The 23,577-nt window shown below is 38.9% G+C and overlaps 6 protein-coding genes across 8 annotated transcripts; 2 read left to right on the top strand and 4 right to left on the bottom strand.

Annotated features, from left to right (window-relative positions):
• Nucleotides 1-769: 769 nt before the first annotated feature.
• On the bottom strand, nt 770-2,670 carry LOC17881388 (bifunctional protein FolD 4, chloroplastic). The gene is made up of 5 exons (XM_006287957.2): nt 2,253-2,670; nt 1,780-2,105; nt 1,450-1,686; nt 1,203-1,370; nt 770-1,094 (listed from the first exon to the last, which is right to left on the bottom strand). Exons 1-5 carry the CDS (start codon nt 2,428-2,430, stop codon nt 924-926), a joined length of 1,080 nt encoding a protein of 359 aa, XP_006288019.1. The 5' UTR covers nt 2,431-2,670; the 3' UTR covers nt 770-923.
• A 436-nt stretch (nt 2,671-3,106) lies between these two features.
• On the bottom strand, nt 3,107-9,731 carry LOC17881887 (K(+) efflux antiporter 2, chloroplastic). Its single transcript, XM_023780403.1, has 20 exons — nt 7,971-9,731; nt 7,708-7,879; nt 7,529-7,619; nt 7,206-7,342; nt 7,043-7,102; nt 6,827-6,946; nt 6,561-6,629; nt 6,411-6,476; nt 6,091-6,180; nt 5,834-5,938; nt 5,607-5,735; nt 5,168-5,377; nt 4,737-4,886; nt 4,493-4,546; nt 4,300-4,358; nt 4,143-4,209; nt 3,882-4,058; nt 3,730-3,786; nt 3,560-3,634; nt 3,107-3,487 (listed from the first exon to the last, which is right to left on the bottom strand). Exons 1-20 carry the CDS (start codon nt 9,482-9,484, stop codon nt 3,359-3,361), a joined length of 3,531 nt encoding a protein of 1,176 aa, XP_023636171.1. The 5' UTR covers nt 9,485-9,731; the 3' UTR covers nt 3,107-3,358.
• A 1,712-nt stretch (nt 9,732-11,443) lies between these two features.
• LOC17881338 (DEAD-box ATP-dependent RNA helicase 8) lies at nt 11,444-15,205 on the top strand. The gene is made up of 10 exons (XM_006287506.2): nt 11,444-12,095; nt 12,234-12,294; nt 12,547-12,781; nt 13,171-13,409; nt 13,548-13,799; nt 13,882-14,062; nt 14,255-14,343; nt 14,432-14,505; nt 14,583-14,710; nt 14,873-15,205. Exons 1-9 carry the CDS (start codon nt 11,797-11,799, stop codon nt 14,659-14,661), a joined length of 1,509 nt encoding a protein of 502 aa, XP_006287568.1. The 5' UTR covers nt 11,444-11,796; the 3' UTR covers nt 14,662-14,710; nt 14,873-15,205.
• Nucleotides 15,206-15,300: 95 nt separating this feature from the next.
• Nucleotides 15,301-16,145, bottom strand: LOC17882575 (remorin). Of its 2 annotated transcripts, none has more exons than XM_023780802.1 (4): nt 16,103-16,145; nt 15,938-16,001; nt 15,777-15,858; nt 15,301-15,624 (listed from the first exon to the last, which is right to left on the bottom strand). In XM_023780802.1, exons 1-4 carry the CDS (start codon nt 16,110-16,112, stop codon nt 15,427-15,429), a joined length of 354 nt encoding a protein of 117 aa, XP_023636570.1. In that variant the 5' UTR covers nt 16,113-16,145; the 3' UTR covers nt 15,301-15,426. The 2 variants fall into 2 exon arrangements, with proteins under 2 accessions (XP_023636570.1, XP_006290091.1); XM_006290029.2 differs by having other exon boundaries at nt 16,085-16,138.
• Nucleotides 16,146-17,407: 1,262 nt separating this feature from the next.
• LOC111830032 (actin-depolymerizing factor 8) lies at nt 17,408-19,637 on the bottom strand. Its single transcript, XM_023780436.1, has 3 exons — nt 18,489-19,637; nt 17,861-18,126; nt 17,408-17,769 (listed from the first exon to the last, which is right to left on the bottom strand). The coding sequence occupies exons 1-3, from the start codon at nt 18,489-18,491 to the stop codon at nt 17,616-17,618; spliced, it is 423 nt and encodes a 140-aa protein (XP_023636204.1). The 5' UTR covers nt 18,492-19,637; the 3' UTR covers nt 17,408-17,615.
• Nucleotides 19,638-19,809: 172 nt separating this feature from the next.
• LOC17881421 (FT-interacting protein 1) lies at nt 19,810-23,540 on the top strand. Of its 2 annotated transcripts, XM_023780435.1 has the most exons (4): nt 19,810-19,897; nt 20,039-20,120; nt 20,227-23,039; nt 23,127-23,540. In XM_023780435.1, exons 3-4 carry the CDS (start codon nt 20,302-20,304, stop codon nt 23,416-23,418), a joined length of 3,030 nt encoding a protein of 1,009 aa, XP_023636203.1. In that variant the 5' UTR covers nt 19,810-19,897; nt 20,039-20,120; nt 20,227-20,301; the 3' UTR covers nt 23,419-23,540. The 2 variants fall into 2 exon arrangements, with proteins under 2 accessions (XP_023636203.1, XP_023636202.1); XM_023780434.1 differs by lacking the exon at nt 19,810-19,897 and having other exon boundaries at nt 19,922-20,120; nt 20,247-23,039.
• Nucleotides 23,541-23,577: the final 37 nt, after the last annotated feature.

Below are 23,577 nucleotides of genomic sequence, written 5' to 3'. Positions count from 1 at the left end.
GTGTACCACGGGGTAAATCCTATTAATGAGTAACTTTGATTTAATAATTACAAAACAACATTATATTATGGCATTTGGAGATTTTTCAAGCATATATACCAAATCTTATTGAGCAATATAAATGATGAATCAAAATATAATATTTATTTGAGCAAATATGAGTTTAATCTATTGTACATTTAAAAAAAAATACGCATACTTATAGTTTTTTTTTTCAAATTCCACGACATATATTCAATAACAAATACTATTAATTATTAAAATTACACCAAAATATATACTATAACAAAGTAACACCTATATTAAAATCAAGAAATTTACCATGTGGTGGTATATTTGGTAAATACAACAACGTATATATAACATCGTAATATATATATTAACTAAAAAGAATCATATCACTAAATTAATTAACTCATTTCAATGATTAATTATTAAAAAATGAATAAAAATGAATATGCGGTATATCACGGGGTAAATTCTAACTTCGTATGTATATATAAAGTATAAACTATAACGGTTGAGGTTTTATATAAAAGATACGCATAAATTACTAGACCCGTGGTGTACCACGGGGTAAAATCTAGTGTAGTATTAAGTTATGAACCAACTGATTCGGATATATAAGCTAAAACCATTTCTGCATCTGATTTTGTTGACAAAAGTTTGAAGCAGTGTGCTAAAAGTTTTAGAATCTGTAACATGGGACACACCACTCTTTCAACATATATTCCATATCTCCATAAGTTAAAACTAGTTCTGGATCAAATAACAAAACAATGTTATAAGACAATTTATGAGACTTAGAAAACTACATGTTGTTTTGTTTCATAGAACCAAAAAAAAAAAAGACCAAAGCAAACCAATGGCTTCCAAAAACAGTAAGATTTGTTTATTATTAAAAGGCCAGTAATCTTCTTGGGTCACTGGAAGTTGTGAATCCTCTTAGCTGATGTTAAAGTGTTGGATAGAAGCATGGCTATGGTCATTGGTCCAACACCACCAGGAACAGGAGTGATGGCTGATGCAACTTTGCAAGCCTCCTCATAGCATATGTCTCCAACCAATCGATAGCCACGGGCAGCACTTGAATCCTGCAGGTTCATATGATGTACATATTTTAATGTTGCATACTGGTTGACTTGAAAATACAATATATAACTGAATTACACCATTACCATATGTCAAAAAAGTCCACTTACCTCAACAGGATTAATCCCGACATCGATGATGACTGCGCCCGGTTTTATCCAGCTTCCTTTGACCATGTTTGCTTGCCCAACAGCTGAGATTATAATATCAGCTTCTCTTGTGATTTCTTCAGGGTTCTTGGTTCTTGAATGGATAATGGTAACAGTTGCATCTTCTCTCTACCATTTACATAATACATCAAGAAAACAGGAAAAAGGTAATTATGAAATGGCATCTTTCAGAAGGTTTCATCATTACCTGCAGTAACAGAGCAGCCGGCATACCAACAATATTACTCCTTCCGATAACAACCGCTCTTTTCCCTTTGATTCCAATGTTGTATCTATGCAATAACTCAATGCATCCTTTGGGAGTACACGGAACAAATAAGGGTTCTCTTCCACGCATGGCAAGTCGTCCAATATTTAGCGGGTGAAATCCGTCCACGTCTTTCTCTATTCTAACCGCATTCAATATGTTCTGTTCATCCATATGCTGTAATATATACACAAATATCCCCAAACTCTGTTGTAATTCACTCTTTAGTCTTTATTTAAGTTAAGAACATCATGACAAAACTTTGTTTACCGATGGCAGAGGCAATTGAACAAGGATTCCATGGACAGAAGGGTCATCATTGAAGCCTGAGACAGATTTTAAAACCTCCTCTTCTGATGAATCTTCAGCAAGACAAACTTCAAACGATTTAATTCCAACAGAGTCACAAGCTTTCTTCTTGTTCCTCACATAAGTTGCAGAATCCTTTCTGTCCCCAACAAGAATTACTGCTAAACCAGGAACCACACCAATAGATTCCTTCATCCTCGAAACTTCGATTGAGATCTCATCTCTAATCTTTTTTGCCACAGCCTTTCCATCAATTACAATTGCGGCACCCTCTGATTTTGTATCAGCTGTACAAAAAACCAAAGTTATGATTCCGGCAAGAGGATAAAGAATAGTCTAGTTGTCTACAACAACAGGAAAGTGGAATTTACAAATTTCAATCGATGCCAAGTTCAATTTCGTGTTCAATTAAGTAAAAAAGGTTTAATGTTTACCGGAAATGGCAGAAATGGGAGAAGAAGAGGAGCGAATGCAGCCACGGCCAGAAGCAGTGGTCTGAAAGCGGAGTTGGCCGACGCATTGACGGAGGAGGAAAGTACCGTTGCGGCGGTTCAAATGGATGAGACGCGACGTCGTGGAGGAGGAGCAATCGGTAAACATCAACGACGCCATGTTTTTACAAGGCAAACAGAGCAGTAGTCTACTCGTCGTGGCTTCGAACCCTGAGTTAAAGAGGAAGAAGGTAGTGATGGAGACAGATGATGCCTTTTAATTTGGCAGAGAAGAAAAGATAAATTGAAGAAGAAGAGGAAGAAGACTTCGTCGTCTACACTACAGACTACAGAGAGCCGGAGGGAGACTAGGGTTTCTTCTTCAGCTTCAAAAGGGTTTAAAGTTCAAATCCCAGAAAACAAACCGGTTTGCTGATTTTACATTAATTTCTCGGTTTTCCTTTTTATACCACTCAAGACAGTTTGTTTAGTATTAACGAGAAAAAAGAATTCAAAAGCTTTCATGCAACATTAATTCATGTTTATTTCAATTTGTTTACCTATGTTATATATTGTAGCTTTTTTATTTGATTAGTCGTCAAATTTTGGATCCCTCACTCATATTAATCTTGTCACACTCATTAAAATATCAGGCAATACTTGTACAGTCAGTAACTAAGTAAGTCTATGGCCGACCAAAAAAAAAAAACTAAGTAAGTCTATGGTCCATCTCTATTTCGTGGTATAAACTACCACACTAAATAATGCCCTTTGTGATTTGACTCGAGAGCTCGAACGATCAAATCGAATCAAGAGTGAAATTAAGGTGTACAGCACATACAAAAATAATCTCTGGCTTAAAATGAAAATGAGGGATACATTCACATATTAGACCAATGTTGAATACAAATATTATTTGTTTTTTTTGTTTTTCCCCCGACAGGAAAGAATCTAGAGAAACTTCAAACACATCATCCCATCAAAATTTGAGAAGTTTGTTACTTTTTCTCCACTACTATTCTTCAAAATAAGGATTTGGTTTCTGTACATTTCTTTTTTTTTTTTGCAAAAGAAGTTGAAATGTGGTCTTACCAGAAGCGATAAAAAGGTTAGATAGCGAGTGTGCCTTCAATAATCTGGTTATCGTCAGACGTATTATCAGGTGGTGATGGTGATTTTGGTTTGCTCGTACTTCTAGAGAACCCGTAACCGAGGGAGCTTCCACTTGCCTCACATAGCTGTACCATCATGGGATCCATTAAACTGGACAGTAAAAAGAAATGTAGTTCTTCTTAATAGACAAAACATACCTCGGCTAGTTCAGACAAGTGACGTGATCTGAACTCGTTGATCGTTGTTGCAATTTCTGATGTCGGTAATTTGGCCTGAAAAAGAAGCAGACAAGGTTAACAGCTGATCTAATCTTTGATTGCGAGAGGGCCTAATCAATGTCATGTGCACGAAGAAGAATCTCTGGTACCTGTGCAAGAACAGCAGCTGCCAACTGTAGACTTGGTTCCAGCGTCTCGGGAACAACCTAACAAGTTTTTGGGTCCAGTCTAATCAGTCTACATTGACAAAGTTGTGTAATAACTAATGATAGAAAGAGAAGAAAGGTTGCAAAGATATTACAGCGGTGGCACCAGCTTTTTCAAGATTGAGGCCATGATCAACGTCATGTGCACGGACAAAGGTTTTGACATTTGGGAAATATTTGCTGAGAGCCCAGACACACCTGTAATTTGCTCCAGGTGTGTCTAAAGCAATAGCCGCAGCACATGCTCTCTCTGCCCCAATTTTGTGGAGAACCTGCACGTATAAGTAACAAAGTAAAAAAAATTGGATGATGGGTGGTTATACTATTGATTTGTGTCATTGGCTTTCTACTCGTACCTCTCTACTACCAGCATCTCCAAAATAAACGGGGAGATCTAGGGAACGACCAATTGCCACTCTATCACTGTACAGTAGGAGATTTATGGTGTGAAATGAGACAAATAAAATGCTATTTAAATACATTGAGCAAAACAAGGCAAAAATGTCATGTTACCTGCTGACATCGAGAGCAACAAATGGGATAAGTCTTTCTGAAAGAAGCTGAGCGATTATCTGCGCGAAGCATTTAGAAAGCAGCGGTCAAGATGAATTATATTATATAACTCCAAGGTATCCTCTAATCAAACTATCTAAACTTCTAGAGAAGTTTTGTTTTTTCAGAAAGCTTATAGAATAATGATACAAACCTGGCCAATTCGTCCAAATCCACAGATAATGATGTGACCTTGTAAATCATCCGTCTGCAAATAAATTCAGACAAAAGAAAAGGATCACTCATCTTTACGAGCCTTGAATTGGTTTTCTCAACCAAAGAATGTATGAGCTTCAGAATGATAGGAAAGTCAAGTGTGACCTTATTGTTTTAATTTTACAAATGGCGTTGATAATGGTGAAAATTGATATTTATTTTGAAGTGTTTTGAAGGAGTACCTCGCTTTCAACTGGTAATAAACTTCGAACATCTTGTAACTCAAATCGTGATGCAATTAATTGGCCGCCGGCAGCTAACCAAGGAGTAAGAGCCATTGATATTCCCACGACGAGAAACAGCAACGAAGATAGCTGTGGAGTCATTATACCCTGGACGAAACACCAATTAAGCTTTAAAAGGAAACATGAGAATAAAGCAGAACGGAAACCTCAGCTGTCTTATCCATGAAACATGATAATATCGTTTTCTTGTCTCTATCTGAAGAACAATTATATACTAATAGAACTACTAACATCGTTATGTGAGCCTAACTTTCCCATCTAGATGGAAAGCATCAAAAACAACCCGTCTAATTTCAAGCAACATTGCAGTTACTAAACCCAATGAGAAAAGCAAAATAATAAATGATCATATACAGTATATAGCAAACCTGATTGACAGCTTCTCCAAAAGCAACAAATGCGAACTCTCCACCTGGAGCCAGAAGTAGACCAACCCTCACGGCAGAGATGATTGAAATGCCAAACAATTTGCCTATGATCGCCACTAAAAAAGTCTTGCCAACCAATAAGAGTCCTAAGGTCCCCATTATGACAGGGAAGTTGGCGAGAAGAAGTTTTGGATCAATGGACATGCCAACCTGAATTTTACAGAGTTCGTCCCGTTAATTTCATGAATAAGAATAACTGTACTTAAGAGCTGAAAACAAAATTAGAATCTTACAAGAGCATATAAGGAGGTCATAACACATTATATATCCTATATATTCCCTAATAGTCTATTTATTGTCCTCAATACCTTAAGAAAGTCTCCAAAGAAAACAGTTAATTATTCAATCAGCTACTTTCAAGACATAGTTCACTAATTACCGTCATGAAGAAGAGTCCCAACAGAAGACCACGATATGGAGCAATATCTGATTCAACTTGCAAGGAAAATTCAGTTTCTGCAAGGAGTAGACCAGCCAAAAACGCTCCTAATGCCATGGAAAGTCCCGCCTAATTTAAGGAAAGAGATAAAACTACATTAAGGAAACAAAAGACATGGCAGAATATACAAGAATGCCAATCACCAACAAGGAAAACAAAGGCCATACCCGAGCTGTCAGTAAACTAGTCCCAAGAATAACAAGAAGTGTATTGGCGGAGAATATCTCAGCATTTCTGTTTTCTGCAATTTGCTTGTAGATCGGCCGCAGAAACTGTGTGTGCCACAAAAGGGGTCAATGCATTGTAAAACTATGACAATCTAATGTTTTATTTTTCATCTTCTATCTGGATCTCTCTTTTGTTGTTTAGCTTATTCATATATTTAGAATCTCAAAAGAGAAACTGGAAAACCATTGAGACTTACTAGACGACCACCAGCAATTATGGCAGTAATAGCAACTGCTGCCTTGATTGCAGCAAGTCCAAGAGCTTCAGCAATGGCTTGAAATCCAATCTGAGAAAAGCAGTTAGAACTTAGCATTGACCTCTTACGGAATAATCTCTAGGCTTCTTTGAAGAAATGCAACACAAAAGCACTATTCAACAAATACAGTAACACACGACCACGAGTATTTCCTAAAAAGAGCCGATCGAATATTCAACTTAAGCTCTCCCCTTACATCACAACATACCCAACACAAAGGGAAATATAAGGAAACAGGGAAACGCCAAAGCTAAGCTTACCCCTCCTTTAGATGAATTAGGTGATATAAGTGGGATAAGAATCAGCAACACAACCACAGCCAGATCCTGTGAAGACCAACAGATTGACCTGAGTTACCCAGCATAATAGCAATTGAACAAGCTCAGGAAAAGATTTTGTTCTGAACAAACCTGAAAAAGCAAGACAGAAAATGTAGCTCGTCCATGTCTTGAGGTGCTCTCACCCCGTTCTTGTAAAACCTGCAAACCGAGTACATCGTCTCAGTTCAACCAATTGGTAGCAAAATCGAATAAACAGAAGAACAACGCTATCAACAAATGATTTTCTTAAACACGTAACTTAAGAAAAATTTCTGGATATCTTTCTAAAAAACAGTAACAGGTTCACTTAAAATAAATTGGTGCAAATTTGTAAGAAAGAATGTGACAGAATTTACCTGAAGGACAACAGCAGTGGAAGACAACGCCAGGCCATTGCCAATTACTATTGCCGCTGGACCAGCTTGACCAGCAACATAGTGAGTGAGCAGACCAATTACTGCCGCTGTAACCAGAACCTGGATTACAACAATCAAAAACCAGATTAAAGGACTAAAACACAGCAATATACTCAGACACAGGCATGCATTGTAAATGAAAGAGTCTTAAATCACCTGAGCAGAGCCTAATCCAAAAACATATTTCTTCATAGAACTAAGTCTTTCAACAGAGAGCTGCCAGACAAAGAAAATATAAATAATTGGCTCTTCTTTCCTCTAATTACATAACAAAGGAAAAAGGAGCAACATAAAAAAAAAATCAAATACTGAAGTTAACCTCAAGGCCAATGTTGAAAAGCAAGAAGACAACTCCAAATTCTGCAATGGCCTTGGTTCCATGAACATTACGAATTATTGAGAGGCCATAAGGGCCAATCAAGATTCCTGCCGCCAAGTACCCAAGAACAGGGCTGCCTACAGATTGCAGCAGATGACACAACCAAGATAACATATAAATCGCATTATGATTGCGGCACCAGAACTAAACTGGTTTGTCTGATGGATAACTATGAATAGTACGAGTCCAAGTGAAACAAGGAGAACAAAATATGGGGACTTAAGGTACAATGATTGAAATAATATATGATTATATTTCGTTACCTCCAGGAATTTTCTGAAATAGAGGCACAAAAATAACGCTTGCAAGCAGTAACCACACCACATCGAGAAGGGACGCTTCCTCCTCATTAACCTAAGTGTTATAGAAGTTGGAGGTAGCAAGTAAATTCCATGAGGTTTGTATGGGATTTGTGAAAGAATACATTTCCTGTATGTCATACCTCTTGCTGAGGGAACATCTCAAGTAGTTTCTTTATTCTCTTTGGAAGTTTCTGCATCTGCCGGATCAGAGGCTTTGTGCTGGAGGAAACCTCGTCTGTGCTAGTGCTGACAATATTTGGTTGTTGTGGTAACTGATTGTTCCTTCCTACTCCGGTTGAATAGATTGTCACTCTGGAATGAATTAAAAAACTTGCAATTAGAAAAAACAGACAAAAGTTTGTGATTTAACATAACTCTTCAAAACAATGAGTATCCAACTAACCCTGCCCCAAGAAGAGCAAATCCAAGAATTAGCTTGGGCCACTGCTGTTTTACAGAGTCAAGGAGACTCTCAAAAACTGTCTCAGTTCCATCGCCATTGGAAGAGAAGAACGAAGCAGGAAAGAAACGAGAGGATTTCTTCAGTGATGCCTTGTTAGGAGATGCACTTTCCCTTGGCAGATCTTTCTGCACTTCCTGCTTTTTTGTCTGAATAACATTTTTTGACTTCTCTGCTTCTGCTTCGGCCTCTTTAGCAAAATCTGCAGTTGGCTTTCCATTCTCATTATCTGACTCGTAAGACTGAGTCACAACATCTGATAGAACTCCATCCACTGATAAGTCTCCTTCAGCCTGATGGCTTACATCAACAATTTCACTCAAGACTCCATCCTCATCTAGAACAGTACTTTTTCCATCCAACACCTTACCCTGGGATGTTTCTTGGGTTTGAGAACCAAAAAGAGACTTCTCAGCTCTCTGCAAAGCAATCTCTGCATCATTCACACGTTGAGTAGCCTCAAGCTCAAATGCCACAGCTTGTTCGGCCAATACCATGATATTTGCAACATCCTCCTCGGCTTTCAATGCGCTGATCTGTGCTCTCTCAGCAGCCTCATTCAATCTGTCTACTTCCTTCTGCAGCTCATCCTTCTTAATCTGCAAACGCCTGAGTTGGTTCTCACAACTTGCTAAATTTTCTTGGCACTCTTTTATGTCTTCCTTAGCAGATAAAAGAGCTTCCTCTTTATCTTTAACACCATCTCTAGCCTCACTCTCTTCAGAAATTTCTGAAGTATCGTACCCTTGTGCTTCTATTGATTCCAGTGCAACCTGCAGCCTTGCTTCAGCCAGAGACAATGCCATAGTAGCCTTCTGAACAGCTTCTTTAGCAACACACTCTTCATCAACCGTCTCTTGAACCACATTAAGGGTTTGGTTAACATCATTCCACGCACTGGCTGCTTCATCCTTAAGTGCTATGGCTACCTCCGATATCCTCTGAGCCTTTTCCTCAAACATGGTACTGTTGAGACTAGCAACTTCCAATTCTTTGGTAGCCTTACTCAGTAGATCCCTGAGTTCCTCCAAACTAGGAGTAGAATCTTGCTCTCTCGTATCTTTTTCTTCAACAGAAAACGTAACCTTCCTATCATCACTACCTTCTGCAAATTCCAAATTCCGGTCATTCCCATCCATATCGCCTACAGAATCATTACCTTGACAAAGTAACCTAAATCCCAGGGGCACATTTTTGGGTTTAGTAGGAAGCAAATGACCGTAGAATCTTCCAGTGAAACCAGCACTCAAAGTCAAAGGACCGCGATGTGATACATTTCTTCTCAATCTACTGGCAGAGCGAACTTTAGAATCAACCATCGGATCCCAAAATCTAGTGCCGCCGAGTCCTATGGGACACAGTTTCGCGCTTATCATTCGATTAGGCAAGCAGTAACTCGCAGAATCCGCACCAGCATGAAACATACCCCGCCGCTGAACGCTACAAGCAAAATCCATATCACTGCACAGAGACGGAGAGAACGAGAGACTGACCGATCATAAGAAGAGAGCGTCGAGGCTTAGCTGATGAAGAGAAGAATCAATGGCCGAGAGAGAGAGAGAGAGAGAGTGAGAGAATCGAGTAGTGTGATTAGAAGAAACGTATATCCTGAAGAGTTCCGTTTCAACAGTATTTCTCTCGGCGGTCTTCAGATTTTCCGTCCAACGCTCGCTCTTTCCTTTTTCAGTTTTTTTTTTTTTTTGGACTCCTAAACCAGTCGTGGTAGGATTTTTATAAGAAAGTTACGAAAATGCCCTCTAATCGCTTAGAGATTCAAATTGTGCGCATATAATATGCCGTGAATATACCACCAACCTCTTACTCCGTACTCGCACGAGGCGCATATCATTTGCACACGCGGTTCGAATCAACGACTACGTTTTTATCTGGTTTGGTGACTAGTCTACGTGGCTGGCTTCGTTTTCCACTGACTTGGGAGGCGCGTGTGGCCAAGTCCTTTTCCCAGTGTTGTTTTTAATATTTGTGAAAAGATTTTGGATTTATTCTTAGAAAAAGGGTGCGACGTTCTTCTTTGATGATGGAGCGACCGTACGCGTTGGCGACCTTCTCCGACTGCGTAGAGGCGTTTGCCTTTATTGGGCCTTACACAGTCTCGTCCGTTCAGCCCACAATGTTTCCATTTTACGTATCTCTTATATCCGTTACTATCTTTTCCAACGTCTTACACCATGTCCATGTCCATGTACAAGGAGTTCTTTTATCATGGGATGATGGTGTTTTTTAGACTAAAAGGAGCACACACATCCTCACTCATTAGTGCAGGTTTATATTACCGGGCAAAAATACTATGGGATTATAAATGTAATCTTTGCTTTTAGTGATTATTTCAAACAAACTGTTATTTGTAAGTCGAATTCGTGCAGACCAAATAAGTTTTTGGTTAATCAAATCCAAAATATAGATAAATATGCATATGTAGTCGATTATTTGACATCACACTCGAATAAGGGTATATGCTCGGATCAGCTGATAATGATATAATCCTTGAATAATACCAAAATTGAATAACTTCATCTAAGCACATATTATCAAAAGCAATCAAAATCTCAACTTAAATACGCGGTCTTGAACGAGAATCAACAAAAGAAGAGCAAAGATTGTTTCTCACTCTCATGCGGCATGGCGTATGGCCTTAGACAATGTTTGAGCAATAATACAAATAAAGACAACATTATCCTCTTTGGTTCGGAAAAAACTACTATGTTTTGGAATTCCACAAACTCACTCGAAAACGAGTCGTAGGCTCGAAGCGCGCAACCTATTCTTATATAATGGAGAGAAGCAAATGATACATCAAATGAGGAAGAGATGTCATCAGACTCCAATGATATCATAGAAGACAAGTGCATGGTGGTTAAAGTTAAAAAGTGCAATTTTGATAAAGTATAACAACAGTAGAGAGATGTTTTTGGAGCTGGATGATTTTCTAGCTATGACAACCATATGGTAGTATTTGTATGATGTAGCTTGATGTTAAATTGTTAATCTTGAGCTAAAAATCAGTCTTAATTCGAAGATGAATTATATATGTAAAATACGAATTAGTGTCCAAATATAATATTTTAAACTAAAAACAACTTTAAAAAGCAGTGTTGATATACTATTTTCTGTTATTCTTTCTTTGTATAAATGTGGCTTTACACCGTTACTCTTTGTTTAAAAGTTGATAAAACAAGAATTTATTTTAGAAAAGAAAATAATGGGTAAATATGTAAAAGAAAAGAAAGCAAAGGACAATTTTGTAAATTTCAGAAAAAGAACTGAGCCGTTTGAAACACTCGAAGCCCAAGACCAAGACCGCCAGGCCTTACTGTATCGCCTAAGAAGTCCGACCAAATCACAAACAGTATAGTACAGATCATCTCTGTCCCTCTCATCTCTGTCCCTCTCTCTGCTCTCTTGTCTCTGTTTCAACCTTCGTCTATATATTACTGTTGTTGACCCTTTTGATCCCTCTCTCGTTCCTTTGCGTGGACCTCTTTTCCAAATATCAATCCCTAAATTTCGTTTGATTCCAGATCTGCTACTTATTATCTCCGATTTTGTGATTTTACGAACCCTAGGTTTCTCCGGAAGAGTTTTTTTATTTCTGTGTAATTAAATCTCGATTTTTTTTCCTTCAAAATTCCGACATTACCCTAGGTTGTGTATTACCGTAGGAAACCCTAGTTCCTGTTGTGGTGTTCTTGGTGTACAGATACCTCCTTAGTCAGAGTTTTGGTCATTAGCGTCTGTTTAGAGATTTGTGATGAACAATCGAGGAAGGTATCCTCCTGGAATTGGCGCTGGCCGTGGTGCCACTAACCCTAACCCTAATTACCAATCACGGCCAGGTTATCAACAGCAACCGCCACCCCAATACGTTCAGCGTGGTTACGCTCAGAATCACCAACAAGCGCCGTCTCAGCCACATCAATACCAACAGCAACAACAACAACAACAGCAGCAATGGCTTCGAAGAGCTCAGATCCCCCCCGGCGGTAACAGTAACGGTGATGCAGTTGTCGAAGTTGAGAAAACTGTTCAGTCCGAAGTTATCGACCCAAAGTAAGTTTCTAGTTAAATCTTGGATGTGATTATTTTCATTATAGTGACTAAAACCCTTGTTTCTTACGCTACTATTTAGTACACGTTTCATTTTTGGTTCGTGTGATTACTAACGTTTATATTCAAAATTCTCTTCAGTTCGGAAGATTGGAAGGCGAGGCTAAAACTACCGGCACCTGATACTCGCTTCAGAACAGAGGTTAGTTTCATCATATGTACTAAATAAGATAAATTTCGATTTCTATTTTTCTCTTTTTACACAAGTGAAGAAAGGTTACATACTACTACTGTTTATTTCGGTTGTCTCAAGTGCTATACTGGTGTATCATAAATGTGTTCTTACTTATTTGATAGCTTATTACATAAGTCAACACTTAGACTTTATTTGTGAAGGAATTCTTGGTTGCATGGGGTGAGATGTACTCAATTCTTCACTTGTTATCATTTTCAGGATGTGACAGCCACCAAGGGGAACGAGTTTGAAGATTATTTTTTGAAACGGGAGCTTCTCATGGGAATTTATGAGAAGGGTTTTGAAAGACCTTCTCCTATTCAGGAAGAGAGTATTCCTATTGCATTAACTGGTAGAGATATCCTTGCCAGAGCAAAAAACGGGACTGGGAAGACTGCCGCCTTTTGTATTCCTGTCTTGGAAAAAATTGACCAAGATAACAACGTTATTCAAGGTAACTGACTTACTGTGTTCTGATCCATATTGTCAGTTGACTCTTTTTGATGTGTTATGCTGCGATAGACATTCTAGCATCTTCTAGCTATTTAATTTTCTCGTAGCTGGTGATGAACAGAATATTGGAACTGACAACTTGAGGAATTTTTCATGGGCCTCTTCTCATTCTCTCAGATAAAATTTATAGGTTAAGACTATAGAGATAACATAATATACCATGGGGTACTTGAGAGTTACTACAATAAACTCTAGTTACTTTATTACACTTAGCAAGTAGTAATGATGGAGCCTCTAACCCCATTGCTTCGATAAGTAACCTAAAATGTTTCCTTAAAGGTTTACTGCTTTTCTAATTTAGTTTATCGTTGATGCCTGTCTTGTATGCAGCTGTTATAATTGTTCCAACTCGAGAGCTAGCCCTTCAGACATCACAGGTCTGTAAGGAACTGGGTAAGCATTTGAAGATTCAAGTCATGGTGACCACTGGGGGAACCAGTCTGAAAGACGATATTATGCGTTTGTATCAGCCTGTCCATTTACTGGTAGGAACTCCTGGCAGAATTCTTGATCTTGCCAAGAAAGGTGTTTGTGTCTTGAAAGATTGTTCGGTACTCGTTATGGATGAGGTAAATGTAGAATCTTACTTTGCACATTTTCTTATAAATTTTTGTTATCTATCTATTTATTTGACTATAGGCGCAAGCCATTGCAGATCTTCTCATATTACCCCCATTATCTAATTTAATTATGGATCTATTCATCAGGCCGATAAGCTTTTGTCTCAAGAGTTCCAACCTTCGGTGGAACATTTAATTAGCTTTCTTCCAGAAAATCGACAGATATTGATGTTCTCAGCCACCTTTCCTGTCACTGTCAAGGATTTTAAGGATAGATTTCTGACGAATCCTTACGTCATCAATCTCATGGATGAACTTACTCTCAAGGGTATTACCCAATTCTATGCATTCGTTGAAGAAAGACAGAAGATTCATTGCTTGAATACACTATTCTCCAAGGTAAGATCTGAACTAGCCAATAATCATTGATTTTTTTTTGTTTCTTTTCTTAGCTAGCATTTACTCTCTTCTTCTTTTGCAGCTGCAAATTAACCAATCAATCATATTCTGCAATTCTGTAAACCGTGTGGAGCTCTTGGCTAAAAAAATCACAGAACTTGGGTATTCATGCTTTTACATCCATGCAAAGATGCTTCAGGACCATCGTAACAGAGTGTTCCATGACTTTCGCAATGGTGCATGCCGGAATCTTGTGTGTACTGGTATGTCTGTTATGCTTTTTACTGTAGGAGTACAGTGAATTAAATACTCAATTATCTACCTCTTAGAACCGAAGAGTGCCTTTAGTTGATGTCATAGGGGGATAAGCTATACAAGTTTTACTATTTTTCACTTTGTTAAACCAGCTAAGTTCTTTATCTGCATAGTTAATAATTTGATGATGGTTGCTGCAGACTTGTTCACACGTGGGATAGACATTCAAGCAGTCAATGTGGTGATAAACTTTGATTTCCCAAAGAATGCAGAAACTTATCTCCATAGGGTAAGTTGAAAACCCGATATCTACACTGTACTAGATTCCTACTTGTTGATTGATGGTCAGTTGATTTTGATACCTGGTTGCTGTTCAGGTTGGTCGATCAGGAAGGTTCGGCCATCTTGGTTTAGCTGTGAATCTTATCACCTATGAGGACCGATTTAACCTGTATGTCTTTCTCTCTTGACTGCTTTGTAATCCTGTTTCCGATAGCATAGTTTAACCTTGGCGTTACATTTTGTTAGTTACCGGATTGAACAAGAGCTTGGAACCGAGATCAAGCAAATTCCTCCACATATCGATCAGGCAATTTATTGCCAATAACTAAGGGTAAATTGCCTTGGTCTGCTGTTAGGTGAATCAGTAATAAATGGTACGTAGTATCTAATTTCAGACAGACTTTACCTGTTCCTACTTTCACAGTTGTTTACTTCATTTAAACTCAAGATTCTTTAGGATAATTTATTTTGCTTTATATAATATTTGGATTTGTGCGCTGTTATAAAAACTTATTTGGATTTGTGCGCTGTTTCAGGTTGGTTGAAGCAATGGTTAGACAGTTGTCTTATCTAGCCATGCAGGGCAACAAAAACCCAAAAAGGCTTCACATTCTGCCTCTACCTCCAAAATGTTTTTTTTTTCTGCGTCTTTGGGATTCCTTTATTAGACAAGGCTAGAAGGTTTGAAGTACCGGATAGTATTGGAAGTGAAGACTTTTATTTAGTCTTAACAAGTCGTTTGATGTTATTTTCCATAGACTGATCTATGGTTTCAGTGTTGTGATGCGTCCCCAAAAAGCTGTGGTTTCATGACTCTTTCATGTTCCTTTTCCAGCTGTTCAACTTCAATAATAAGTCTGAGACCATAAGATGCTATGTTCCGTTTTCTTTCCATCTAGCCTAGTTGCAAATTTGATTCTAGCATTGTGCTGTCAATAGGATTAGTTCAGGATTTTGGTCTGTGGACAATGAATTTAGCACTCTTGTTTCATGATCAACACAAGCAAAACACACAACATACGAAAGATACAAGTATGAACAAATGAGAAAGAAGATAGGTGATAACATGTTTCACAGGATACTATTGATCTCAGAAGCAGCTAAGAGATGGCTTCTTGGGTATCTGTCCTGTGGCTTGAAACCTAGCAGCTTCTTCTTCCGCTTCAAGGATCTCTTGCGCGCGTCTGGTTTGAACATTTGCCTTCTTCTCTTGTGCTTTAGCATGAACTGCCGCTTTTTTGGTCTGTAGTTTCTCTGATTTCGCCATCTTCTTACTATCCATCTTCCGCTGCGAAAAACAATTCTTGTTTGTTGGTTTGTTTGCTCTTTGTCATGTTAAATATAGGGGTTTGTACTTTTGATTTACTTCCTTGTTTAGATAGATTCATATACATAAGTAGATAGTTAGCAGATGTTTATTTTTGTGTGTGGTGGATTCACCTGAATTCTAGCGAGTTGAGATTCGATCTCGGTTGTTTTCTTTTTCTCCCATCCTGTAATATCTAGGAGCCTCTTTTGAGTCCTGCAATCAGACACATGGTTACTGAAAGCGCAATAGGAAATATAAAACGCTGAAAAAGGTTTTGTGTGTTGTTTCTTACTTGTTATTGACATTTGTTATCTTTAGTTCCTTCCATGCTTTGATGATTTTGAACTGCTCATCTCCTACATGGTAAGTTTTATTAAATTGTAGGTCAAAAAAGATAATAGTGAAACTAAACAATACGGAAACTCTGTGATATGAGTACCTCTTTGGATCGGAATACCTGACTCCATTTTGGATAAAAAAAAGTGAGCTTGAAGCCTTTAGAGTTGTAATTGCTAAGTGAAATGCCCATTCAGGTCTATTTATAAAAGATCTAACGGATATATTCGAATACGAAAGGTGAAAATTGAAATTGTCGGCTTCAATGATTTTAATTGGATTCGATAATGAAACAAGGAACATATATCTTACAGCTTGCAGAATAACGAATCTTGACAAAATTGGCGAGCATTATGCTAGTTTACTTGCAAATGCTGCTCTTTAACTTATCAATTAGTGGGTTCTTTTTTAAAAATAATTTAATTGACACATACGAAATTACGAACAATATCTGTGGAACTCTAGAAACTTGTGCGTTGGTCTTTTCGCTCAAGTATGGAATCCAAAATGTTGTATTTTTTTATTAAGATTAGAGTGGATTGTTGCTTACACAAGAGTTGACAAAATTTACATTAGTTAACGAAACTAATAAAAATGTCTTGAGTTGGATGTTAAAGCAATTTGTTTGTTTACCCTCTGGAGGGCTCCTCTGCAAATATTCAAAACTTGGGACACGTCGGATAGTAACACTCTACATGCGAAAGAGAGTTCCGTATCATTTCATTTCCACCGGTATACTTTTACGCCCCCGCCGGGCTGTGTCGATGGTGTCCCGAGAATTCGAAGATTTTGGGCATTTTAAGAAAATTACGGTTTTGTGGGCAGAAGTGGTGGAGGTGGGGAGATGAACGATACGAATTGCTTCAGCCGATTTGCCATTGTTCATGTCCAAGTAGTCAAGAGAAGTAATTTATTAGGTAAGACATAAATGCTTCATCAAAATCCAGTTCGTTCCGAATTTGGTTTATGCATTTACAAGTTCATGCTTTAGTTTTCTCATTAGTATTCTTTGTGTGGAAATCAGAGTTGGTTTCCTTGGAACGATGAGAAGAAAGGCCAGGATTATTTCATATACAAGCATGAAGAATTTTGATTCTTCTCGTTTTTTTGCTTTTGCTTTTGGTATTCTTGAAAGAAATAATAATCTGGATGCTGCTTCACATTTTTAATACTCATAGTGCTTCTGAGGCTTAACTGATTGTTTTAGATGCAGGAAAATAATGTGGGAGGGGGCATTTCAACATTTGTTGTGTTCCGCCATGTCCAACATCTTTAATGAAGACTATCTCTTTTCAATATTTGGTGAGCTAGTCTTGGATTAATTAGTCACCGAGGTATGTTCGATCTTCTGTTTTCTACCTATATGCTTGGTTTCTCTTATAGAACAACTCATCATACGAAATGGTTCACTTTTCAAAGCTCTGTGAGGGAAACCTGAAGAATTAAATTATCCTTTTCTTTTTGTCTGTTGTTGTGAAGAACAACTTAACAATTAAAGACACTGAATCCACACAAAATGCAAAGAGTGAAACAAGCAAAAGCAGAAATATCCAAGAATATGGCATGTCATAGATAGAAAAGCTTAACATTTAATTTGAAACGAATAAGGATGCATTTAGAATGTTTTCTCAGAGTCAGAGATTGACTCGTCCCTTGATGATGTCAAGGCTCATCTCGCTAGGATCAGTTGCTTGCAATTCCACTTGAATTCCATCCATTTCTCTCTTGAACCTATCTTTTGAGCTTGCGTACAACATCTTACTCCTCACTCTTGATGTATCAGGTGACCTGATGAATACAAAAGCCATTAATATAGAGGCACACGTTGATTTCGGATAATGTGGAAAACAAAGGAGAGAGAGATGGAGGAATATGCTACCACGCGATGAAAAAGATCTTGCTCTTCTGACAATTATCCTCGGTTGTGAAATCAAAGTCAAAGACAGCGTATCGACATTCGTCATCCGGGATAGAACTGGTAAAATCATCGTAAGTTTCTTCTGGATTCCCAAGCTTTTCTATCTGGACTTGCTGAGCCTTCTCATCAATTTTGAACACAATGAACCTGTAAGTCCTCTTTGCTTTCAACTCCAAGAACTTAAGCTTGCATTCATCACTCACATGCATCCCAGACGCTGAATTGGCCTGCACAACACGTATCCATTTATTTATACATGAACCTTATCCATTGTATATAGATCTTCCTGACCAAATACCATAATACTCAGATTTTGATCTGGAATCATTGCATATAAACCACATGTTCACAATACTATCCTTACAAAGTCAATTTTGACATGAACCCTATTCATGTTTCACACTTCCAAACCAAATAACACGAAACTTAGTTTATGCTATGGAATCTGTCTACATATCACCGCATATTAAACCATACCATCCACATGAAAATTTCACATGTTTACAATCTCTTTTTTGGTGGATGTAAAATCAGAACATAAACAGAATCAATGCGTATTTACATTAGAAGATCAAATGTAGGAACTTACCATGTTTTCTATGGAGAAATGGAACTCTACACCTGCGTTTGATGATTGGGAAAATGAAGGGGATAGGGAAGAGTGGGAAGGGTTGGGGGGTTTTTGAGGTTGAGGAAAACACTAAGTTGGGTATTTTTGATATATTCTTTGGTTTTTTAGGCTTATCACGTCTTAAAATAGACGACTTTGATGCTATCACGTTGTGCCCATATTTTTTCATACATATCTACAGTTTTAGCCCGTCATGTACATCTTTATCTATATTTTTATTTGTGTTTGTTGCAATATGAGCTGAACTTTGGTCGGGAGATCAATGGAGCGTTGAATTTTTCATGATGAACATGCTATATTTTCTTTGTTTTGGTTTTTTTCTTTGCAGTTTTGACCCTTTCTTTTTTTGTCATGATTGGTCTTGGGCAGCTAGTTTTGTTTTTCTATACGTAGCAGCACTTTGACTTTAGCCTCAATGCTATATTGCTAGATATTGTTTTATGCGGCCCAAACGTGCCACTGAGTCCATGAGTTCACTGGATCGTAAACTAGAGAGGCCCAACAGTTCCCATTGGATTTTGCGAAAGCTTTTGTGTTACTGTTTGTTAGCAATTTACTATGTTAACTGTGAAGCATATTTGATGTTTTACAAGGTTTGAACTTTGAAGCATATTTGATTGTTTGTTTGTTTGCGAACATCTCTTCTTCTCTTTGTTATTCATGAATACACTCAAGGGCCAAGACACAAACACATCTAACAAGTGTTAATCTATTATGTATATGCCATATGCGAGTGTTTTACTTACATTTGACGACATGCATGCATTTAAAAAAAGCAAAATCTTCTTAAGTTAAAAGATTATATTTTTTATACGTATGCATTACTAGAGACGTGTTGCGAAAGTGATACGTCTCCTAAAGAGATTTAATAGTGTTATTACGAGGAAACTTCAAAGTCTTTCATGGATTTTTAGACTTTGAAGTAGACTCTTTGTCTTTTCTGTACGTATATATACACTACGTACTTCTTTTGACTTTTATTTGGCGTTTTCTCTCGTTTTTTTTTCAGTTTCGTTTTATAAGTTCCGAAGGTAACTAAGCAAGCTGTTTAAAAAATGATACATCTGTTACATAAGATAATGATACATCTATATAATATATGTATTTCAAATTTGATTATAACGTCCAAAAAAACAACAGGGATGCTCTGATTTTTATAATTTTAAACCCAAGAAATACGTTACCTGACATTAATAATTGGCTAACAAACGATTAGGCTCAAACAAGAAAAACGACTTAACTTTGGGTTTGGGTCAACGCTTGATATGATTGGTCCCGAGATGTTTCGTAGTACCGGCCATATAGGACACGTGTCAAGATCTGGCCGTGGTTCTCAAAGCAACCCGGCAATTTCCATGGAAAAAGAGGTACGACCAACATAGTAAGCACCGTTGAGTAAAACAGAACACGAAACGAACTCACAGAGAAAATCTTTGAACACTTGTTTTTACTTGCGCGTGTTTTCTTAGAAAATAAGACTGTATACTCAGTTTACTGGTTTGATTTAGACAGGTGACTGATCTTTAAAGGCGAGTTATGTCATGTGTCCTCTGTTTCTGAAGAGGAGAAAAACTTCAATGGTTGAATAGGGTAAAGTTCTCTCTTTTCCCCTTTTCGGTTACCCTTTCTTGTTCCTGTACCTCGCTCTTCACCTCTTCTTATAGAAAAGTCTATTGTTTCGGTTTCGTGTTTTTAGAAATCTCCTTTCCTCTGCAGTTGGCTGGTCTTCCCCTCTATTGCTGCTGGTAAGGTGTTTCGAAGTAAGCCTAAAATGAGCAATATTAAGCTAGGCGTTGAAGTGATAAGCGCACAGGGTCTGTTTCAGAGAGACAAGCATAACTCATGTAGCCCTTTCGTGGAGCTCAAGTTCGACAACCAGATATTTCGCACGACGACAAAACCCAATGACCCAAACCCTGTCTGGCACGAGTGTTTTTACTTCGTTGTCTCTGATCCTTCCGTCTTGTCAAATCGTACACTCGATGCCCATGTCTACAGCTACCAGAACGAATCCGATGCTAAGCCCTTTCTTGGCAAAGTTCGAGTCAACGGGACATCTTTTGTTCCTCACTCTGAAGCAGCTCCTTTCAATTACCCTTTAGAGAAACGCAGTGTTTTCTCTCGAGCGCGTGGAGAACTTGGCTTGAGAGTTTTTATCACAGACGATCCTTCTATAACACCTTCTGTCCCAACCCGAGTTCCAGAACCTCCTCAAGCTTATAGCCCAAGTCCGCGTAAAGAACCTGTGAAATCCGTAATCACAGCTGATGCAAGTATGGCTACGGATGAGAGAATAGGGACAAAGCCTAAAACACACACGTTTCATAACGTTTCCCCTTTAGTGAAACAACAGCCAATGGTGAATTATGGCATCCACGAGATGAGAGCTGGACCAATGCCTCCAAGAGTGGTTCAAGTCAACAGTCCAGGTCCATCCTTGCACCAGTTGCCACCAGATTTCTCTGTCAAAGAGACAAGCCCTCTGCTCGGAGGTGGACGGATCGTTGGAGGACGAGTGGTTCGTGGTACACAGAGGCCAGCAAGTGGCACATATGATCTCGTCGAAGAGATGAGATTCCTCTACGTGAGAGTTGTGAAGGCGCGTGATCTTCCAAACAGAGACCTTACAGGAAGCCTAGACCCGTATGTCGAAGTAAAGGTCGGAAACTTCAAAGGTGTTACCACGCATTTTAACAAGAATTCAGATCCGGAGTGGAACCAAGTCTTTGCCTTCGCTAGAGATAATCTTCAGTCGAATTTTCTTGAAGTTGTGGTGAAGGATAAAGACATTGTCCTTGATGATTTTGTTGGGATCGTTAAATTCGATCTCAATGAGGTTCAGTCTCGTGCTCCTCCGGATAGCCCTTTAGCTCCCGAGTGGTACAGATTGGAGAACAAGAAAGGCGAGAAGAAGAATTATGAGATAATGCTTGCTGTATGGGTTGGAACTCAGGCTGATGAAGCTTTCGGGGATGCGACTTTTTCAGATTCATTGGTATCTTCAGATAGCTCGAATATTATATCCGCTAACCTGCGCTCAAAAGTGTACCATTCTCCTCGGCTATGGTACCTAAAGGTGAAGATATTAGAAGCTCAGGACGTCATCATCATGTCTGACAAATCCCGTCTTCCTGAGGCCTTTGTGAGAATCAAGATCGGTAATCAGATGTTAAAGACTAAAGTTTCTCAGAGAAGCATGAATCCGAAATGGGGCGATGAATTCACTTTTGTAGTTGCAGAGCCGTTTGAGGAACCCATGGTCATCTCTGTCGAAGATCATGCTGCTCCTAACAAAGATGAGCCAGTAGGAAAAGCTGTGATTCATCTGACTGACATTGAGAAATGTACAGATGATAGAGCCCATGGTCCTCATCATGGCCGTTGGGTTCATCTCGAAGACTCCATCTCAGACGCTATGGATGCTGATAAAGCCAAGAAAGTGAAATTCGCTAGTAGGCTCCATTATAGGGCTGTTCTTGATGGAGGCTACCACGTTTTTGATGAGTCCATGTATTACAGCAGCGATCTCAGACCATCAGCGAGACAGCTCTGGAAATCACCAATCGGAGTCTTGGAGCTTGGGATACTTAACGCAAATGTGTTCCATTCGATGAAAACTCGGGATGGGAAAGGTACTGCAGACACTTATGTTGTTGCCAAATACGGTCACAAATGGGTTCGATCACGAACAGTAATCAACAGCGTAAATCCAAAGTACAATGAGCAATACACATGGGAGGTGTTTGATCCTGCAACGGTTTTAACCATCTGCGTCTTTGACAACGGGCATTTTGCAGCTGGAAACAGCGGAAACAACAGAGATCAGCCGATTGGGAAAGTACGTATTAGACTCTCAACTCTTCAGACGGGCCATATCTACACCCACGCTTACCCTTTACTTGTTCTACAACCTCCTGGTCTTAAGAAAAGAGGGGAGCTTCACTTAGCCGTGAGATTTACCTGCACATCGGTCTCCAGTATGCTTATGAAATACACCAAACCTCTGTTGCCTAAAATGCATTACATACAACCGTTACCTGAAAGCCAACAGGAACATCTAAGGGCGCATGCTTTCAACATAATTGTGACTCGTTTAGGCCGGTCAGAGCCACCGCTGAGACGGGAAGTGGCTGAGTATATGGCAGATTCGAGAAGTCATTTGTTCAGCATGAGGCGAAGCAAAGCCAACTTCAATAGGTTTACGTCGGTGTTCTCGGGTGTGGTCTCGGTGTGGAAATGGATGGAACAAGTGTGCACGTGGAGGACTCCAGTGACGACGGCTCTGGTGCACGTGCTGTACACGATGCTTGTGGTGTTTCCAGAGATGATATTGCCGACTGTGTTTCTGTATATGGCTGTGATTGGGATGTGGAATTACAGGTTCAAGCCCAGATTTCCTCCTCACATGGACGCCAAACTATCTGGTGCAGAGAGTGTGAATGCTGATGAGCTCGACGAAGAGTTTGATACCTTCCCCACCACAAAAGCTCCGGACTTTGTGAAAATGAGGTAACAAATAAAGATGATAGAAAAAAAAGAAGAATTATCTGTTAATTGGCTGATAGTTTTCCTCCCTCTGTGTTCTTTGTTTCTCAGGTACGACAGGCTGAGAAGTGTAGCCGGAAAGGTTCAGTCGGTGGCTGGAGACATAGCGGCACAGGGAGAGCGAGTGCAGGCGCTGCTGAGCTGGCGTGATCCACGCGCAACAGCTATATTCGTGACATTTTGTTTCTTCATTGCAATGGTTCTCTACATCACCCCTTTTAAACTCGTGGCCCTCCTCTCTGGCTACTACTTCATGCGACACCCTAAGTTCCGGTACCGCATCCCCTCCGCTCCCTTCAACTTCTTCCGGCGACTTCCGGCCATGTCCGACTCTATGTTGTGAATCTTCTTTCTAGATAGAGGAGGAGTCAACAAACATGTATATATTTATATAACTCTATATCTTCATTTTCGAATCTTTTTGAGAAATCTTGCATTCATGAATCAAAAATTTATTATATGATCGAGCTTTTATACAAAATGAGAGGAAGACGATCGATGA

Source organism: Capsella rubella, unplaced genomic scaffold (genome assembly GCF_000375325.1).
Source record: "Capsella rubella cultivar Monte Gargano unplaced genomic scaffold, Caprub1_0 scaffold_6, whole genome shotgun sequence".
Lineage (NCBI taxonomy): Eukaryota > Viridiplantae > Streptophyta > Magnoliopsida > Brassicales > Brassicaceae > Capsella > Capsella rubella.
The sequence above is the reverse complement of the archived record's forward strand: the minus strand, read 5'-3'. Positions and strand labels throughout refer to the sequence as shown.

What these genes read in the sequence shown, in the direction of transcription:
- LOC17881388 (XM_006287957.2), bottom strand. Translation starts at nt 2,430, where the DNA reads ATGGCGTCGTTGATGTTTACCGATTGCTCCTCCTCCACGACGTCGCGT. An exon ending in TCCCATTTCTGCCATTTCCG is followed by an intron (nt 2,106 to 2,252) that starts GTAAACATTAAA and finishes TTTTTTGTACAG; the next exon opens with CTGATACAAAATCAGAGGGT. An exon ending in TCGGGATTAATCCTGTTGAG is followed by an intron (nt 1,095 to 1,202) that starts GTAAGTGGACTT and finishes ATGAACCTGCAG; the next exon opens with GATTCAAGTGCTGCCCGTGG.
- LOC17881887 (XM_023780403.1), bottom strand. Translation starts at nt 9,484, where the DNA reads ATGGATTTTGCTTGTAGCGTTCAGCGGCGGGGTATGTTTCATGCTGGT. An exon ending in GTTGCTCTCGATGTCAGCAG is followed by an intron (nt 4,210 to 4,299) that starts GTAACATGACAT and finishes CCTACTGTACAG; the next exon opens with TGATAGAGTGGCAATTGGTC. An exon ending in GAGATGCTGGTAGTAGAGAG is followed by an intron (nt 4,059 to 4,142) that starts GTACGAGTAGAA and finishes TTATACGTGCAG; the next exon opens with GTTCTCCACAAAATTGGGGC.
- LOC17881338 (XM_006287506.2), top strand. Translation starts at nt 11,797, where the DNA reads ATGAACAATCGAGGAAGGTATCCTCCTGGAATTGGCGCTGGCCGTGGT. An exon ending in ATACTCGCTTCAGAACAGAG is followed by an intron (nt 12,295 to 12,546) that starts GTTAGTTTCATC and finishes TATCATTTTCAG; the next exon opens with GATGTGACAGCCACCAAGGG. An exon ending in TATGAGGACCGATTTAACCT is followed by an intron (nt 14,506 to 14,582) that starts GTATGTCTTTCT and finishes ACATTTTGTTAG; the next exon opens with TTACCGGATTGAACAAGAGC.
- LOC17882575 (XM_006290029.2), bottom strand. Translation starts at nt 16,112, where the DNA reads ATGGAGTCAGGTATTCCGATCCAAAGAG. An exon ending in ATAACAAATGTCAATAACAA is followed by an intron (nt 15,859 to 15,937) that starts GTAAGAAACAAC and finishes GTCTGATTGCAG; the next exon opens with GACTCAAAAGAGGCTCCTAG. An exon ending in CTCAACTCGCTAGAATTCAG is followed by an intron (nt 15,625 to 15,776) that starts GTGAATCCACCA and finishes TGTTTTTCGCAG; the next exon opens with CGGAAGATGGATAGTAAGAA.
- LOC111830032 (XM_023780436.1), bottom strand. An exon ending in AAGATCTTTTTCATCGCGTG is followed by an intron (nt 17,770 to 17,860) that starts GTAGCATATTCC and finishes TGTATTCATCAG; the next exon opens with GTCACCTGATACATCAAGAG.
- LOC17881421 (XM_023780435.1), top strand. Translation starts at nt 20,302, where the DNA reads ATGAGCAATATTAAGCTAGGCGTTGAAGTGATAAGCGCACAGGGTCTG. An exon ending in CCGGACTTTGTGAAAATGAG is followed by an intron (nt 23,040 to 23,126) that starts GTAACAAATAAA and finishes TTTGTTTCTCAG; the next exon opens with GTACGACAGGCTGAGAAGTG.